The sequence below is a fragment of the Taudactylus pleione genome, unplaced genomic scaffold (assembly GCF_031769625.1).
Source record: "Taudactylus pleione unplaced genomic scaffold, aTauple2 ptg000537l, whole genome shotgun sequence".
NCBI classification, from domain to species: domain Eukaryota; kingdom Metazoa; phylum Chordata; class Amphibia; order Anura; family Myobatrachidae; genus Taudactylus; species Taudactylus pleione.
Window position 1 is genome coordinate 937,554 of NW_028284939.1, and position 16,215 is coordinate 953,768.

The 16,215-nt window shown below is 46.9% G+C and overlaps 1 protein-coding gene across 9 annotated transcripts in view; it reads right to left on the reverse strand.

Moving 5' to 3' along the window:
- ZNF536 (zinc finger protein 536) overlaps positions 1 to 16,215 on the reverse strand; it is a 640,597-nt gene that overhangs the window by 357,713 nt on the left and 266,669 nt on the right. For all 9 annotated transcript variants that reach the window (XM_088451057.1, XM_088451058.1, XM_088451060.1 and 6 more), the window contains one exon: positions 148 to 2,313. In XM_088451057.1, the coding sequence (XP_088307183.1) occupies positions 148 to 2,311 (2,164 nt within the window). In that variant the 5' untranslated portion in view covers positions 2,312 to 2,313. The remainder of the gene's footprint in view (positions 1 to 147; positions 2,314 to 16,215) is intronic.

The following is a 16,215-nucleotide window of genomic DNA, read 5'->3' on the forward strand; positions in this document are numbered from 1 at the left end:
ACCAATCAGCTCCTAAACTGTCAGTTTACAGGCTATGGTTGAAAAATTAATTAGGAGCTGTTTGGTTGGTACTATCTCTCTCCACTTTCTCTCTCTCCAAGGCTTGTTGCATCTACCCCTATCTGAGGTATATATGTACTATCATACCTGAAGAAGATGGTGATGATGGATGCGGACTATCTTCCTGTGCGCTTCCAGCTTGGGAAAGTGCACCACCAGTCCCGCTCTCCTCAGTGATGTTAGATGATCCCGGTGTGGTGGATCGGCTTATAGATTGAGACTCCTGATCGCTCCCTGACCCGCGACGCTCCTCGAGACTCATGCGAATCGCCTCCTCTTCTGACTTCCTATCTCTTTTGTGGACTCGTGAGTGAACGACGACTTGATGGTAGGTTCTGAAGACCCTTCCACAGTCAGGGCACTCAGTTGGCTTATCTTTCATGGTACCGTGGCCCTGCATATTGTAATCGAGCCCATGGTTCCTACCACGGGACAGGAAATCTCTAGTGTTCTCTAGGAGTTCAAGTTTGGAGGACACATCTCTCTGGCTGCAAAGTTTAGAACCGCGGACCAAGTCAGTTTGCATTTTCTGTTTGGAGCCATCTGCCCCTACAATCACATACTCCCTCTTCTCTTTATCAAACATAACTGCATTCGATAAGGTGTCTTCATGATTGCGCTGGATCTGCTGCTCCTTAGAGAGGAAGCTGTGTTCCATGGCCATTCCTCTTGCCATCAGTTGCCAGGCCTGGTAGCTGTTCACAGGATCCATCTCAGCAGCTTTGGCTGCTGCCTGCAGTCTTTCTATGCAGCTAGATTTCAGGGGAGGCACCAGGTTGAGAGAGCCAAGTAACGAATGCTTATCACCTTCAGACATGCTATGGGCCAAACCAGCGATAGGGGACAGTAGTTTACCTAGAACTTCCTTATCTTTCAAATCTCCTTTGTTGTAAACGTGAGCGTGATCACTCAAGCTTGCTTTGTCCGAAGACATGAAGCCGCTCTGCAAGCAGGATATGTATCTGGAGTAGAGGTTGGCATGGGACTCTTGTGAAACACTACTGATGGACACTGGTACCTCCGCTTCGCTGGGGGGTTTATTTTTGACGGACAGTTTGTTCAGGTGGACCTTCATATGGTTTTTAAGGAACCAAGGCTCTTTGAATCGTCTCCCACATATCTGACAGCAGTGCTCAAAAGAATCCTTGTGCTTTCTCATGTGGCCTTTCAAGAACCACGCTTGACTGAAGACCTGGCCGCACACTTCGCAGCGGAACTCGTTGGCCGCCTGCTCTCCGTTCCCACTGGACCCTTGTCCTTGCACCGACTCGGCTGTAATGTGAGCTTTCTCGACGTGACTTATTAACTCTTCCTCCTGAGAGGCAGCAAAATCGCAAAGAGTGCACTTGTAAGGCTTGTGCAAAATTCTAATGTGTCTATCAAGTTCCTCTCGTTTTTTAAATTTACCTTTGCAGAACGTGCACCTGAATCCGGTGGTGGGAGCTACTGCTTCCTCTTGGACAACTGCCGGCTTCGGAGAAGGTGCCTTACTGGCAACATCAGATGTGCTGTGATTAGCTGGCATGGAGATATGACAGTTGGATAACGGGGATTGCTGTAAGTGCGGCTGCTGCGGTTTCACGTCCAGGCGAGGTTGGAGAAGGCTATTTTTCATTTGCTTGTCTCTTAGTATTGCTCTTTCTTCCAGTTCGTGCAGAAGACGATTCTCTTCTCTGACTCTCCCACGACCTTTGCCGAGATTACCAAGTTTGTGAGTGCGTAGGTGGATTTTCAAGTTACCTTTCTGGGCCGCTCTGTGGTCACAATATGGACACTTAAACGGCTTTTCCCCAGTGTGAGTGCGCATGTGGAGGGATAAAATGCTATTGAAACGGAAACGCTTGCCGCAGAGCGGGCAAGGGTACTTTCTATTCTTCCTTGCATCGTCCTCAATATCGCTCATTTGGGACATGATGCCAAGGTTCTGTCCATTTAGAAACTGTTGCAGGTCAACTCTTCCATTAAGACCGCTATCAACCTCTCGATTCAGTTGGTTGGCTAACAGGGCCATCTGACTGCTGATTGGTTGACTGGTCATTGAGGCATGACTATTCTCCTCTATGGGTGTTACAGACTTGTCCTCGTTTTGCTGACGGTTTTGCAGCTCAGGGAAGGCGTGACTGAGCTGTGATGTGATCTGATGCAGCTTCTGGCTCATTGAATACTGGCCATTAAGCAAAGAGTTATTGAGGTGAGAGTCGACGTCAGGCACAGCCGATGAAACTCCAAGGCACAAACTAGCTTCCTCCATCCCTGCAGACAACAAGCGGGAAAAAAAATTAAATTAATATAGTATATACGAAGGTTTCTTACTACAAATGTGGCTAAAGCAAGCCTAGAAGGAATTACGCTTAACGCTATTTACGAATAGGAATGCGACTTTGAGAATTGATTTCAGAGGCAGATTACAATGTCCGAGATAACCTTAGATATGACTTTGGATAACTTTCTGCACTTTTATATATTACATGTGGCAGACCGCAGAACATGTACTGGGCTAAATATTAGGTAATATCTGTGCTATAATCCGTATTCTGGCAGTAGATGTAGTACCCATAGTTAGTGTATATCCTGTCATACTGCGTCTTTAAACAAAACTGCCATAGCAAAGTGGTTCTTTGGGCTTTTTTGGGGGGGGGGGTAGATGGGCAGATGTGTTCTTATCCACCAAGCGCATTTTGCGCCAAACGGTGTGATGCGTCTGGCGCAACTTAGATGCACCGCTGCGGACAGCTCTTCTCGTATTTTCATACTTTTTCTTGAATCTTGCGACTTATTTGCGTTGTAGCAGCATACAAGTCGCTTATAGTGCACTGGGCACACTACTGTACGTTAGTATTTTTGTTGCAAAGAAATTGGTACAGTATAAAGTCCATGGCGCCAAGTGTGGGTATTTGGCAGGGCCGTAACTAGGGTGGTGCGACCAGTGCCGTGGCACAGGGCGCCGCAGGGCAGGGGGCGCTGTTTGGGCCTGTCACTTTTCCTGTTTATTATCATTCTCACTTGTATCTTCCTCTTATTTTATCCCCAGCATCTCCTGGCCTCCTCTATCTCTTCCCTGGCCCTTCCCCATGAGGCCATGGCCCTCTCTCAGGTGCACTATACTATGTCCCTATTTATCCCCAGCATCTCCTGGCCTCCCCTATCTCTTCCCTGGCCCTTCCCCATGAGGCCATGGCCCTTATTCAGGTGCACTATATTATGTCCCTATTTATCCCCAGCATCTCCTGGCCTCCCCTATCTCTTCCCTGGCCCTTCCCCATGAGGCCATGGCCCTCTCTCAGGTGCACTATATTATGTCCCTATTGAAAAAATGAGGGGGGGGGGGAGGGGGACGCCAATGCTCTCTCTGGCACAGGGCACCAAAAAATCTAGTTACGGCTTTGGTATTTGGTGCGATTGAGAGTAGATGTATGTGGATACATCTGTATCACAGCGAGAAATAAAACTAATCAATTAGTCAGTAATTATATATATATATCGATGCAAAGATTTCCAACATTATTCTGACATAACAAACGTAAATTGTAAAAAATATCATACATTTTTTTTATTTTAATTGAAATATAATACACGGTTTCCTATTAAATGTTCTGAGCCTTTTTATGCGACATCACATTAAGCCACCATGAGGGTAAAATGTAGGCGCCACATGTGACTTAATAGTTGCCTGTACAGTAGGCCTTTGCTAAAGGTAAATCGAAATGAACGTGGTACGTGCAGCGAACCGTTTGGGGCGAAACGGGCAGCATGGAGGCATTTGTCCCGATTTTTGGGAATCTTGTGAGGTAAGTTATCCGGTCACCTACCCTGAGCATAAGTGCACAGGTGGGAGTCATGGCAAGAAGTTGTTTACTTTCTCACCAGCATCGGCAGAGGTGGAGGCCTACCTTCCGAGCATCCAGCCATAGTCATTAGTTAATATACAAACAGCCAGTAGTTAATATACAAATGAAATATAAAACTTTCTCTGTTATTTGCAGAGCCCACAGACTGTCTCTGGCATACAATAAAACATGATAATGTTTTGAATAAAAATAAAAGGACAAGCTTTCCAACAATAAAAAGGATTTTGCCTTAGTCAACAAAAAGTGCAGTAATATCTCATTAAGCTGATTAGTATGCTGCTTAGAAACAGTACTAGGTGCTGTAACACATGATTATAATCGTAAAAATCCTTCAGTGTTTGCAAGTAAGCATTAACGAGGTATATTAAATTTTAAGGAGACTGACTAGCCGATCTGCAAAACCTTCAAGATTAGGATTTAACCCTCAAAATATGAATTAAAAAAATGTTTATGGGGGTGACATATCAACATGGAGAAATGCAAACTGTTATTAAACCTGTCATGCCTAAAACGATACAGTGCTAAAGTGCCCAGCTACAGAAGAGGGCTTGGAACGTTGTATTTATTGTGAAGGTCCTACGTATGAGGAGTTACGGTGACTGCAATGCACGGATCAAGAATTTTAAGACCTTCCGAGTGTTTACGGATTATAGCTTTCGGTTTAAATACAAAACAACAACAACAACAAAAAAAAGTTCTGTTTCAAATAATCTAAAAAAAAATAAAATAGTATAAAAAGCAGGAAATCAAATATTTTAATCCACATTGAAAGGGGTTGAGCTAAGCAGCCATATTACAGTTGGTCCTTGGCTTGAAGAAGAGTTTACTTCCTGCTGGTGACTGGAAACAAAATGGCGTCAATTTAGGACCAGCCTCATTTTTTATTGTGAAACTGTGTTCTTGGGACCTGATTCAGCATGGATCGCGTTTGCAATCGTGTACGCAGATCGGTCAATGGTACGTACTGCCAATGCGCAGTTCGCAGGTTAGTCTTGTGATCGCAACGCGATCACAGACGCAGATAGAAAGCCATCGCATTGCATTGATAGAAACGCTGACTGTGCACTGATGTCCGGTAGGTTACCTATGCCTGTTTTCGGACATATCTTTTGCACCAGGAATAGGGCTGGTGTAAGTGGCCGCTGATGATGTTGATGTTGGCTATCAAACCAATTGTTCGGTATATGGTGGTCTCGCTGCTTATATGCATACAACAAGGACGCATCCGAGCCCATGACATGTAGTATTGTTTAGGTATATTACTATTCTCATTATGACATGTCTGTTGTTCTTGGATATGGTTTATGCATGTTTACTCCTTTCCAATACACATAAAAGTTTTTTCCTCAAAACATAATAGGAATGGTTAATTAACATATGCATTCACTATACAGGATGCGGAGGAGGTGCACCGTGCAGTGGCGTCACTAGGGGGGGGGCGAGAAGTGCGGACTGTACCAGGTGACACTAGAGATGTGCGGTTCGGTTCTCCAGAAATCCGAATCCACCCGAATTTCGTGAATCCGGGTAAATCCGAGTCGCGGTTCCAATCTCCTGAGGAGATCCGGGTAAATCCGGGTCGCTGTTCTGATCTTTTTGCGGTTGGGAATTTGGATTTTAAATGGATTGCATAAATGACATGATTTTATCTGTTTTTAAAACTTTTGATCTATTTTTTAATTAAAAAATCCAGATCCAAAACCAAAACTGATACACTGGAAGGCGGTTTGCAAAACCAAATCCAGATCCAAAACCTTGAAGGAGATACAGAGCCAAAACCAAAACACGGGGGTCGGCGCACATCCCTAGGTGACATCAACCCTAGTGATGCCACTGTGCAGTTGGGCCCTAGGGATATTTCAAGGGACACAAAATTCAAGGGACAAATTGTTACCAGGTACTGGAGGAGGATTTACCAAAATGGATTTAGAATGAAAGGTCAACAGTAAAAAGGTCAACAAGCAATAGGTTGACAGGGACAATAGGTAGACACTTACCCCAACGGTTAGGGTTAGGCACTAGGAGGGAAGGTTACAGTTACGCACTTACCCCGACTGTTAGGGTTAGGCACTAGGATGGATAATTGAGGTTAGGCACCAAGGGGAGGGTTAGGGTAAAATTAGGGTCAGAAAAAAAAAATGTCTCAACCATTTTTGTGTTGGCCATAACCAAGTCGACCTTTTGACCCTGTCGAAGTTTTGTATCATGTCGACCTTGTGTATGTCGACCTTTTGGCCATGTCGACCATTTGATGTCGACTTATACCCCGTCGACCTTTTTTTTATGGTAGCTCTAATGAACCACATCCACTAAAATATCTATCAAACCTTAGTTAAAGAGGAAAGGTAGAGAAGTTCCCCGTAACAACCAATCATATTCTAGCTAGCATTTTCTAGACTGTCCTAGACAAGTAAACGCTAGTATCCGATTGGTTGCTCTATGGGGAACACCTTCGAGAGGTTTTAGTAAATCCAGCTCCCGTGGGTCTAGAAATTTCCATAAGCGGCAGATGCGTAGTACAACTTCTCTTGTGGTGTATGTCGGGTGCAGTAAGATCACCTCTTTACATTAAGCGTGCTGTAAGACATTGTATCTGACGCATAATAACGAATGCACCCAATGTAATAAATACAGCATCGCAAAAGCTGCTTCAAAAAGATTTGCTTGAAAATTGCTGCATTAGTGAAATAAATAGAAAAAAAAAACATTGGAAACAAAACCAATAGTGCAAGAAGTGAGGTGGAAAATAAAGGTGATTAGAATGTAATAGTCCCGTGTGATATATGTGTGCAATCTTTACTCCTGTAACTGTTTAACGGAGGCTGTTATAAGAATAATACACTCCTTTTAGAGACACAGAGCCTCAGCGTACGGAACCTTTTCAGGGTCATTAAACAGCTGTAAACATTATTATAAAAATAAACCGCGGATTTCACGCTTACATTTTAGCCCAGAGCCGGCTTTCCTGAGCAAGTACATTTTCCCATCTTGTACAATCAGCACTGGTGACATTTGGGTATACAAACATATTACATCACTCATGCCACAGATGTGGGCGCGCCCCTGAGTCTGTCTATAGTGGGGGTTGCACACCCGGGCATCAATCTGCCCAACCTTTCTAAATGTTGTTTAGTTAACAAGTTTCCTGATGGACTTTAACTGACATATTCTAGTTATTATTTTAAAAATTTATTTTTCTTTAACAGAGAGAACGTGACAGCAGCAGGAATCAGCGGAAACCAGTGGATAAAAAGGGGGGGGACAAAATTTTTGGCGATGTGCGGTCACGATGTTCAGACACGCACATCTCCGTAATTACGGTATCCCACCAACGCTCAATTTCCCGTGCACCTTCATGGTGTGCGAGGAAAAATTGCCAGTGTTGGTGTCCACAAAATGTCAGCACCCCGACCGTTCTCAAAGCGCTCCGACCGTTGGAAGATGCCTTCATCCATACTAGTGATAGCTGGTGATCTCTAGGGTCCACCACAGCTCTACCAGGAGGCCTGACCTTCAACCTGTGGTACTGCTTACGTACGGCTTTCTCCTTGGCGTCCATATTAAACGGCAGTGCCCTGAGACACTGCCCATCCTTTCTGCCATACAAGGCCACACAGGTGCCCTAGGGACCCTGTACCACCACGCTAGTCTAGTGGACCACAGCGCCACACACCACTAGGGTGTATGCCCTGATTCCGCCTGGCGCACTTCAATGCCCAGCATACAGAATCGTTCCAGGCTGCTTCCAATACCTAGTAATATTGTACCTGCTTTATCCCTGTGTCTACAACCACCTGTATTTCTACCTTGTTAATAAACCTAAGAACTGGTTAAGCTGTTTCGTGCGTGGACTAACCGCCACCAGAACCTTTGCTGCGTCCTTCACCAATCCAACACGCACCATCAGTACTCCCAGGGCTCAGAGTACTGTTGAGAGCCCCAGTTCTGCTAATACTCAGATAAGGATCTAGCAGGTCTATTTACTAAGCCTTGGATAAAGGTGACAGGGATAAAGTACCAACCAACCAGCTCCTGTCATTTTTCAAACACAGCCTGTGACGTGGCAGTTAGGAGCTCATTGGCTGGAACTGTATCTTCATCCACTTTATCTCCAAGCAAAGGCTGAGTAAATAGACCCCCTAGTGTCCTAACCCAGGTCACTCTGCTAATACCAACATCACCAATCAGAGAATTCCTTCCTCAGAGTCTTTGTGGTTGGTCGTAAAATAAAGAGATTTAATTTTTTTGTAATGATTTTGCAGATTTTTGTTGTGTCAGTAAATGTATTCAAATATAGTTAACAGGGATGTTTTGTGTCTGGTTTGTTTTCTTTGTACGGTGTATATATAAATGCATTTATAATTATTTGTCATCTACAGGGGATGAGGGTCGCCTGCCAGAACACAGGGAGTTAACTGTCATCTCTAATTCCCAACATTTGATGAAATGATCAGTTACCTATAAATAAATCTAATTAAGACAAATCAAACACACAAATTACATGTTGAAGTACTTTGGCTGATCAAGCAAGATAGAGAATGAGGAGCAGTGGAAAAAAAATAAACTTTACTAAATGATTACTAGGCAGTGAGTCTTAAAACTATATTGTGCTTGTTAAAGGGACAGTAACGCTTAAACATTTTTTTTATGTAGATATTTTTTAAATGTGTTCTTAGGGCCTGATTCAGAGGCGCTCGCTCTGAATCAGGGCCGGGTTTTTTCTTTTTTGGAGCGGCCTCTTGGCCGCTCGCATAGCTGTGGGTGACCACCCACAGCTATTGCGAGTGGCCAGGATGATGGTCGCGATGGTCAAGACCATCGCGACCATTGGGCTTGCGACGAGACCCTTGTGGTAGGGTCTCGCCCATCGCAAGCCCCAGAGAGCTTTCGGCTCTAACAGAGCCGGAAGCTCTCCACTAACATCACTTGAGATGTCAGTGGACCCGCCACCAAACGGCAGGCGTTCTCATGGGAATGCCTCCGTTTGGGCAGCCACCCCCCCCGGCCCGCCCACCAAAGGGGGCAAGCTGTCACTCAACATCGACAGCTCGCCCCCTTTGGTGCGAGACCCGGAGCGACGGAGTGCCCGTCGCTAGCCGGGTCTCGCGCATGCGCATGACGGAGCCGGCTCTGTCGTGCGCATGCGCTGTGGGCCATCATCGACACGGTTGCGAGCGCTCAGCGCTTGCAATCGGGTCTGAATCAGGCCCACAGCTCTGTCTTTTGCTGACCTGTCACGTAAACGCGCTGGAGACAGCCATTTTGTGGGCTGAACCAATGTAAGGAATACATTGCTAAATCGTGACATTACTAAATCATGAGGCGCTTTGTGGGCCTGATTCCGCAGTGCACGCTAGTGAACTGCTGAACGCAGATTTCCGATGTCTGGGAATCTGTGCAGGCGCCAGACCCATTCTGCGCATTTGCAGAACGGGTCTGCGAGTTCGCTTGCAAACTGGCAGAAGACTGTCAGTGATTGACAGTCTGCTGCCGTTGGGGGCGGTTATCTGAAAAGGAGGCGTGTCGCCGCCGTTGTGAGGGAGGGAAGAGGCCAGGATCTTTGACGGGTGACAGAGATTTTGTGGCCTCTGCCTCTAAACTGCGGCAGCCAGCTGTGGGACCATACGGGTCACCGCAGCGGGCCGATGGTATGCAGATTAACCGATGCTGCTTTGAACGACACAGCTCGGTTAAGTAATGCACAGGAGGCGTGATGCTTCCTGTGCATTACCATATCTGCAAAGGATCGCAATTGCAAAACTGCCTGAGTGCATACATCATATCTATAGCCTGAGTGCAGTTTTGCATTTACGATCCTTACAGAATCAGGCCCTGTGTCACTCGTGCCTCAGTCACTCGAAGTAACGGATGGACTGCATATTTGCTCAGCCTACAAAATGGCTGCCTCCTCTGGGCGCAGGTTGTCCGGTTATTTTTTAAAGTGGGTAGGGCCACAGAAAGATGGCTGCATTCTTCTATAGTTTCAGATAACTTGGTCGTTAAAAGGCGGGAAGCTTGAATCTATCTTGCACCCTCAAACCTTCCACAAGTCCTCATTTCCCATATGCAAAGTAGATTATGGGGTTTAGGGGTCTATTTACTAAGCGGTGTTAGGAGACAGAGTGAAAAGTGATAAGAAAGTGATTAGGTGCCAGCCAATCAGCTCCCAACTGTCACCTCACAGGCTGTGTTTGAAAAATGACAGTTAGGAGCTGATTGGCTGGCACCTTATCACAGACATCACTTTTCACTCTGTCTCCTAACACTGCTTAGTAACTAGACCCCTTAGTCTCATGAGAAATAGGTGTGGTGTAGGCTGAATGTGGCTTTGTTGCATGCTTGCCGACATTTCGCTCCCTCTTTTCGGGAGGGAGCTGTCGGGCTTACAGGGCTGGGCACATGACGCAGCATTGGGGGCGGAGCATGGGGACGTGACAGCACGATCGCGTCATCATGGCTCCGCCCCCTCTTCACAATGCCGTGATTAATAGCATTGTGCAGCCGGGGGCGGAGCCACGATGACGCGATTCAGCGCGAATCGCGTCACCGGCCCCCTGCTGCCGGGGTTTGAACTTAACAGTGCGGGGGGGGGGGGGGTTGGGGGTGCGGGTACATCGCCGGGGGCCGGGAGGATTGCCTGCCTTCCCGGGAGGTCGGGAGCGGCACCTGATTTTCGGGAGGCTCCCGACCAAATCGGGAGGGTAGGCAAGTATGCTTTGTTGACGCGGGGGGAGAGGGTTAGTATTAGGGAGTCTAGCGTGGGTAGCGTTAGGTTTGGGGGGGGGATTAGTGTTAGGCACCCCTAGGAGGGAGGGTTAGGCACCATCAGGAAGATGGCTAGGTTTAGGCACCATCGGGGAGATGGTTAGGTTTAGGGTGCTGGGAGGAGGTGTTAGGTTTGAGCACCCATGGGGGGGAGGTTAGGGTTAGGCACTAAGGGGGGAGGTTAGGGTTAGGCACCACTAAGGGAGGGTTAGGGTTAGGGTGTGACAGGGGAAGGTTAGTATACTTACCTACCCCAGTCAGTATCTTCTCATGTCGGGCATCCGCTGTCGGGATTTGAACCGCTGGCATTTCAATCCCATTCCATGCTAACTTCCTATGCACTAAAGGGTTGGAGAGTGTTGCGTATTTCCCTAATGCAAAAGGTGGATACAAAGTGCCGGGCTCAGACCCGATGGTGTAGTGTGTGACTGCCAGGAGGAAAGTGACACCCATTATAGCTCTCCAAAATCTGTCACTGGCACCTGGGAAGAGCTGCCGGCAAAAGACAAATGTTCTATTTTTGTCAAGACTTTGCCATTTTGTTTTTGTTACTAGAACAAGTTGTTTGAGGATCATTTACTATGTCAAAACACTTTGTTGTATTTTTAAATTTTTTTTCTCAAAACCAGTTTTAGTGACTCCACCTATCACGTGATCTCTGTGTGAAAGTTTAAACATACGGAGCCATAGTGCAACAAATTCTGACCACTCGCGTCTACTTGAAATAACATTATCATAATGGGAACCATGATATCTTAACTTGAAAATTATTATTTTCAAACATGTATTTGAGGGGGGAATTCAAAAAGCCGCGGTAATTTACCATGTGCTAATTGATCCCTTGGGGCTATTCAGTTAGCCTTGAATGTAGCCCGCAAACTGCACTTAACGGGAATTTTTTTTGGGGGGGTCTGATCATCTGAAAAGAAATCCCAGATAAATAGCATATTAACGGGTGAAAAGACCTCTTAACGCAAAGGTCCATGAACTTTCTAGGACCCTATATGTTAACGCCCGTTAACATGTGTTAACGCCCATTAACACGTTGATTTAATGGGCGTTAAAAAGGGTCTCGAGTGGAAAAAGAGGGTCTACTTGAAGAGTCCCAGGGCTATCACCCTTTTTCACACCCGTTGAATTACCAGGTCTAATTGAATTCCCTCCTTAAACGGCAATCTGCAATAGGGGACGGGGCTATAATGACGCAATTCACATTGCTACGCCTCCTCACCTCCCATCTGTGCCTCATTCTCCGTCATCTCCCTGGCTAAATCTGGTAAAAAGTTCACCCCAAATTCATGAGTTACCCTGACATTCCGGGAGAGTAGGCAGATACATTATAATGAAAATTTTGTGACTGCACATTGTGCCGTACAGACCCTGACCCTTGTACTATACAGACCCTGACCCTTGTGCCATACAGACCCTGACCCTTGTGCCATACAGACCCCGACCCTTGTGCCATACAGACCTCGACTCTTCTGCCGTACAGACCCCAACCCTCGTGCTTTACAGACCCTGACCCTTGTGCCATACAGACCCCGACCCATGTGCTATACAGACCCTGATCCTTGTGCCGTACAGACCCGACCCTTGTGCTACACAGACCCTGACCTTTGTGCCGTACAGACCCCGACCCTTTTGCTGTATAGACCCTGACCTTTGTGTCATACAGACCCTGACCCTTGTGCCATACAGACCCCGACCCTTGTGCCATACAGACCTCGACTCTTCTGCCGTACAGACCCCAACCCTCGTGCTTTACAGACCCTGACCCTTGTGTCGTACAGACCCGACCCTTGTCTACACAGACCCTGACCTTTGTGCCGTACAGACCCTGACCCTTTTGCTATACAGACCCTGACCCTTGTGCCATACAGACCCCGACCCTTGTGCCATACAGACCTCGACTCTTCTGCCGTACAGACCCCAACCCTCGTGCTTTACAGACCCTGACCCTTGTGCCATACAGACCCCGACCCATGTGCTATAAAGACCCTGATCCTTGTGCCGTACAGACCCGACCCTTGTGCTACACAGACCCTGACCTTTGTGCCGTACAGACCCCGACCCTTTTGCTGTATAGACCCTGACCTTTGTGTCATACAGACCCTGACCCTTGTGCCATACAGACCCCGACCCTCGTGCCATACAGACCCTCACCATTGTGCTGTACAGACCCTGACCCTTGTGATAAAGACCCTGACCCTTGTGCCATTCAGACCCCGACCCTTGTGCTATACAGACCCTGACCCTTGTGCCGTACGGAACCCTGGAAAAATTACCCTGACAGTGTTAGTCCATATTGGAGAACGTTTCATTGGAATTTTAAAAAATAAACTACATCTCCCTGGTCTCCATGTAGATATTTGCTCCGTGGCATTTTGGCGCCAAATATTTTGTCCAATTTTCCTAACGTGCCATGAATCGTTAAATGTACGCCCTGCGCTCAGATCAAAGCCCGATTTATTCAGAAATATTTATAAACGATAACCCAGCGAGGCTCCCTTCACCAGGCACCTGTCACATGGAGAAGCTTGTCTGCAAAACCTTCCAAAATGAGCGCACAAAATCAATATGAAAATCCGAGCACATAATCAGATATTCTGTTGCGTGGGGCTTGGATGGGATCCAGGATGTGGCTGGGCTACAAGGGAAGCAGGATTTGTCATGGTGATCAGCGTACAGTACTTCCGCGTGCTGCCAGTCAGGTCGGGAGCCCGAAACCTGGAGCCTTCTCCCACACTGGCTTCTGGAATAGAAGCTAAACTGGCCCATAAGGTCCCTTTGACCTAAACAGAGAAAAAAACATCTGCTGGTTGACTCATGAGCTGTTGCTGGCGAGGATGGACTGAAACAGAGTCTGTTGCGGATCAGTTCTTCTATCCCAGCAGTAGGTGTCACAGGAATAAATAGATGGATTTCATGGGACGCCGGCATCATTTGCCAAGCAAAATGCGTCAACACAAACATTTTACAAAAAATTGCATTTTTTACTCCTTCGGAGCTGGAAGGAATTGAATCTGGCTGCCGGCATGACTGCCCCGCAGGACAGGAATGCTGCATTAGTTCTTCACAGAGCAATGCTGATCACTTATTATTATTATTATTTTAATTTAACATGAAAGCAATATTACTTCTTGTTATTGGTTTATACAGATAATTACAAAACATAATTTTACTGACATGTGCCTTTTTACTGACACTTAGCGCACATTCAGACCCTGACCCTTGTGCCATTCAGACCCTGACCCTTGTGCCTTGTGTTATTTGCGTCCGCTCGCTGGCTAAAAGGGGCCGGCTATTTAAATCATGTGCTCGCACTTCGTCGCGTAAAGCCGCCCACTAAGTAATAGCGAGCGGCCGCACTATGCGCTCGCACCTGTATAAAGACGCCCCTTTGCCACTCGCAACACACGTCATCTCCGGCAGTTGTAGGATTAATCGGGAACATGGAAAGCCATCGGAGCTGCTCGCAGCGCTTGTGGTAGCCTTTTCCCACCACAACATTGCGAGCAGTTCTGGCTAAAATACAACCCAGTCACTTGTGTAATGACGCTAATTATACACACCCATTAAACGCCGTTCTGACGGTCGGGCACGCCTGCGTTCGCACATCCACACCCCCGTTTTCAAGCACCTTCCCCTGTTACCACCCACAAACGGCACTATCTGTCACTCAAAATAGCGGCCCGACTGCGGGCTACGGGCGAGCAATTTCCCATCGCAATGACTGGTTCGCGCACGCGCATTGCGACTCATATGCATGCGCAGATTGCGAAAAATCGCTTAATGCGAGCGAGCGCAGCATAGCGTCCGGGTCTGAACCAGGCACATAGTTAGCAAGGATTAAAATAAAAAAAAGGTCTATTAAGTTCAACAACTAAATTCTGGATTTACTGATCCGACAGGATGCCCTCATCTAGCAATTAAACTCAGAGGGGGAGAAATATTTATTTCTGGCGCCATACATGGCTATCAAAGCATTGGATTTCATTAAAAAAAATAGTATTACTATTATTTTATTTTTATTATTTTTTATTATTATTATTCATATTATATTATTATCATTTATATGTATAGAAGAAGCTGCAGGACAACCGAGTCTAGGCTGAAGTCATGGGTTCAAACATAAACCGACCACACACCTGCAGGCTCATAATAAAATGACATGTTCTGTAACCAACAGTAACCAGTCAGGCGTCAGCTTCCATTTGCCTGACTGCACCAGACTACTAACAGCTGACATATGATTGGTTGTAATGTGCTGCAACACATTACTGCTTTTTGCAATATGTTACTACATAAGCTCTGTACTGTACTTTAATAGTGTCAATAGGGCTACATCAGGGGTCTTCAACCTGTGGCCCGCGGGCCATGGGTGGCCCGTGGAGCTGTTCCCCGTGGCCTGCCGACGGTTAGTATAGTGCGGACCGCAGTGAGTACAGTGCGCACTGCACAGAAACAAACACCGCTGCCGGCGCTGGGTAGTACACTCATACTACCCGGCGGCGGTGTGTTTGTTTTAGCAGCCAATGAGAGTCAGACAGACTCTCATTGGCTATTGCGCCCACTGCCAGCGCAGGGCTGGAGCTCACTCGTGAGCTCCACCTTCCGGAGTCCACGGTGGGTGATGGGAGAGACGTCATGACGTCTCTCCCTTAGCGCAGAGCGGGACAGGAGGACGGAGGAGAGGACAGCGGCAGGTGCAAGGATTTAGGTAACTGTTTTTGGGGCTTTTTTTGTGTCTTTGCCCTATATATGTAAGGGACACTGCATAGGGGTCGGTGCACGGCATAGGGGAAAAAACTATTGGGGGCACTGCCTAGGGGGGACCACTACTGGGAACGCTGTACAAGAGGCACTGCATAGGGGGGACCACTACTGGGAATGCTGTACAAGAGGCACTGCATAGGGGGGACCACTACTGGGAATGCTGTACAAGAGGCACTGCATAGGGGGGACCACTACTGGGGGAACTGCATGTGGGAACTACTACTGGGGGCACTGTATAAGGAGTACTGCATAGGGGGGACCACTACCGGGGGCAATGCATAAGGGGGGACCACTACTGGGGGCACTGCATAGGGGGGACCACTACTGGAGGCACTACATTGGGGGGGACTACTACTGGGGGCATTATATAAGGGGCACTACTGGAGGCACTGCAGAGGGAGGAGTTATGGGACATGAGGATGAGGGCAACTATCTAACATAATTAATGGAAGAGGAGGGACAGTTATGGGGCATAATTATAATTGTCAGAAGAGGGGGCCGTTCTGAGACCTAATTAAAATTGTAGGAGGGGGGCAGTTAGAGGACATAATTGTGTGGGGCAGTTATGGGCCATAATTGTGTGAGGAGGGGGCAGAGTCTAAATACTGCAGTATAGCTTAGTGGCCCTCGTGCTTCGTTGAATGTCTTTTATCTATATGATAATATACTATGTACTGTAAATTATAAGGATATTATTAAGAAGTTCCCTGACTAAAAAGCTATGAGACTATGGGACATGATATTTTATACAGGTCACATATCTCTG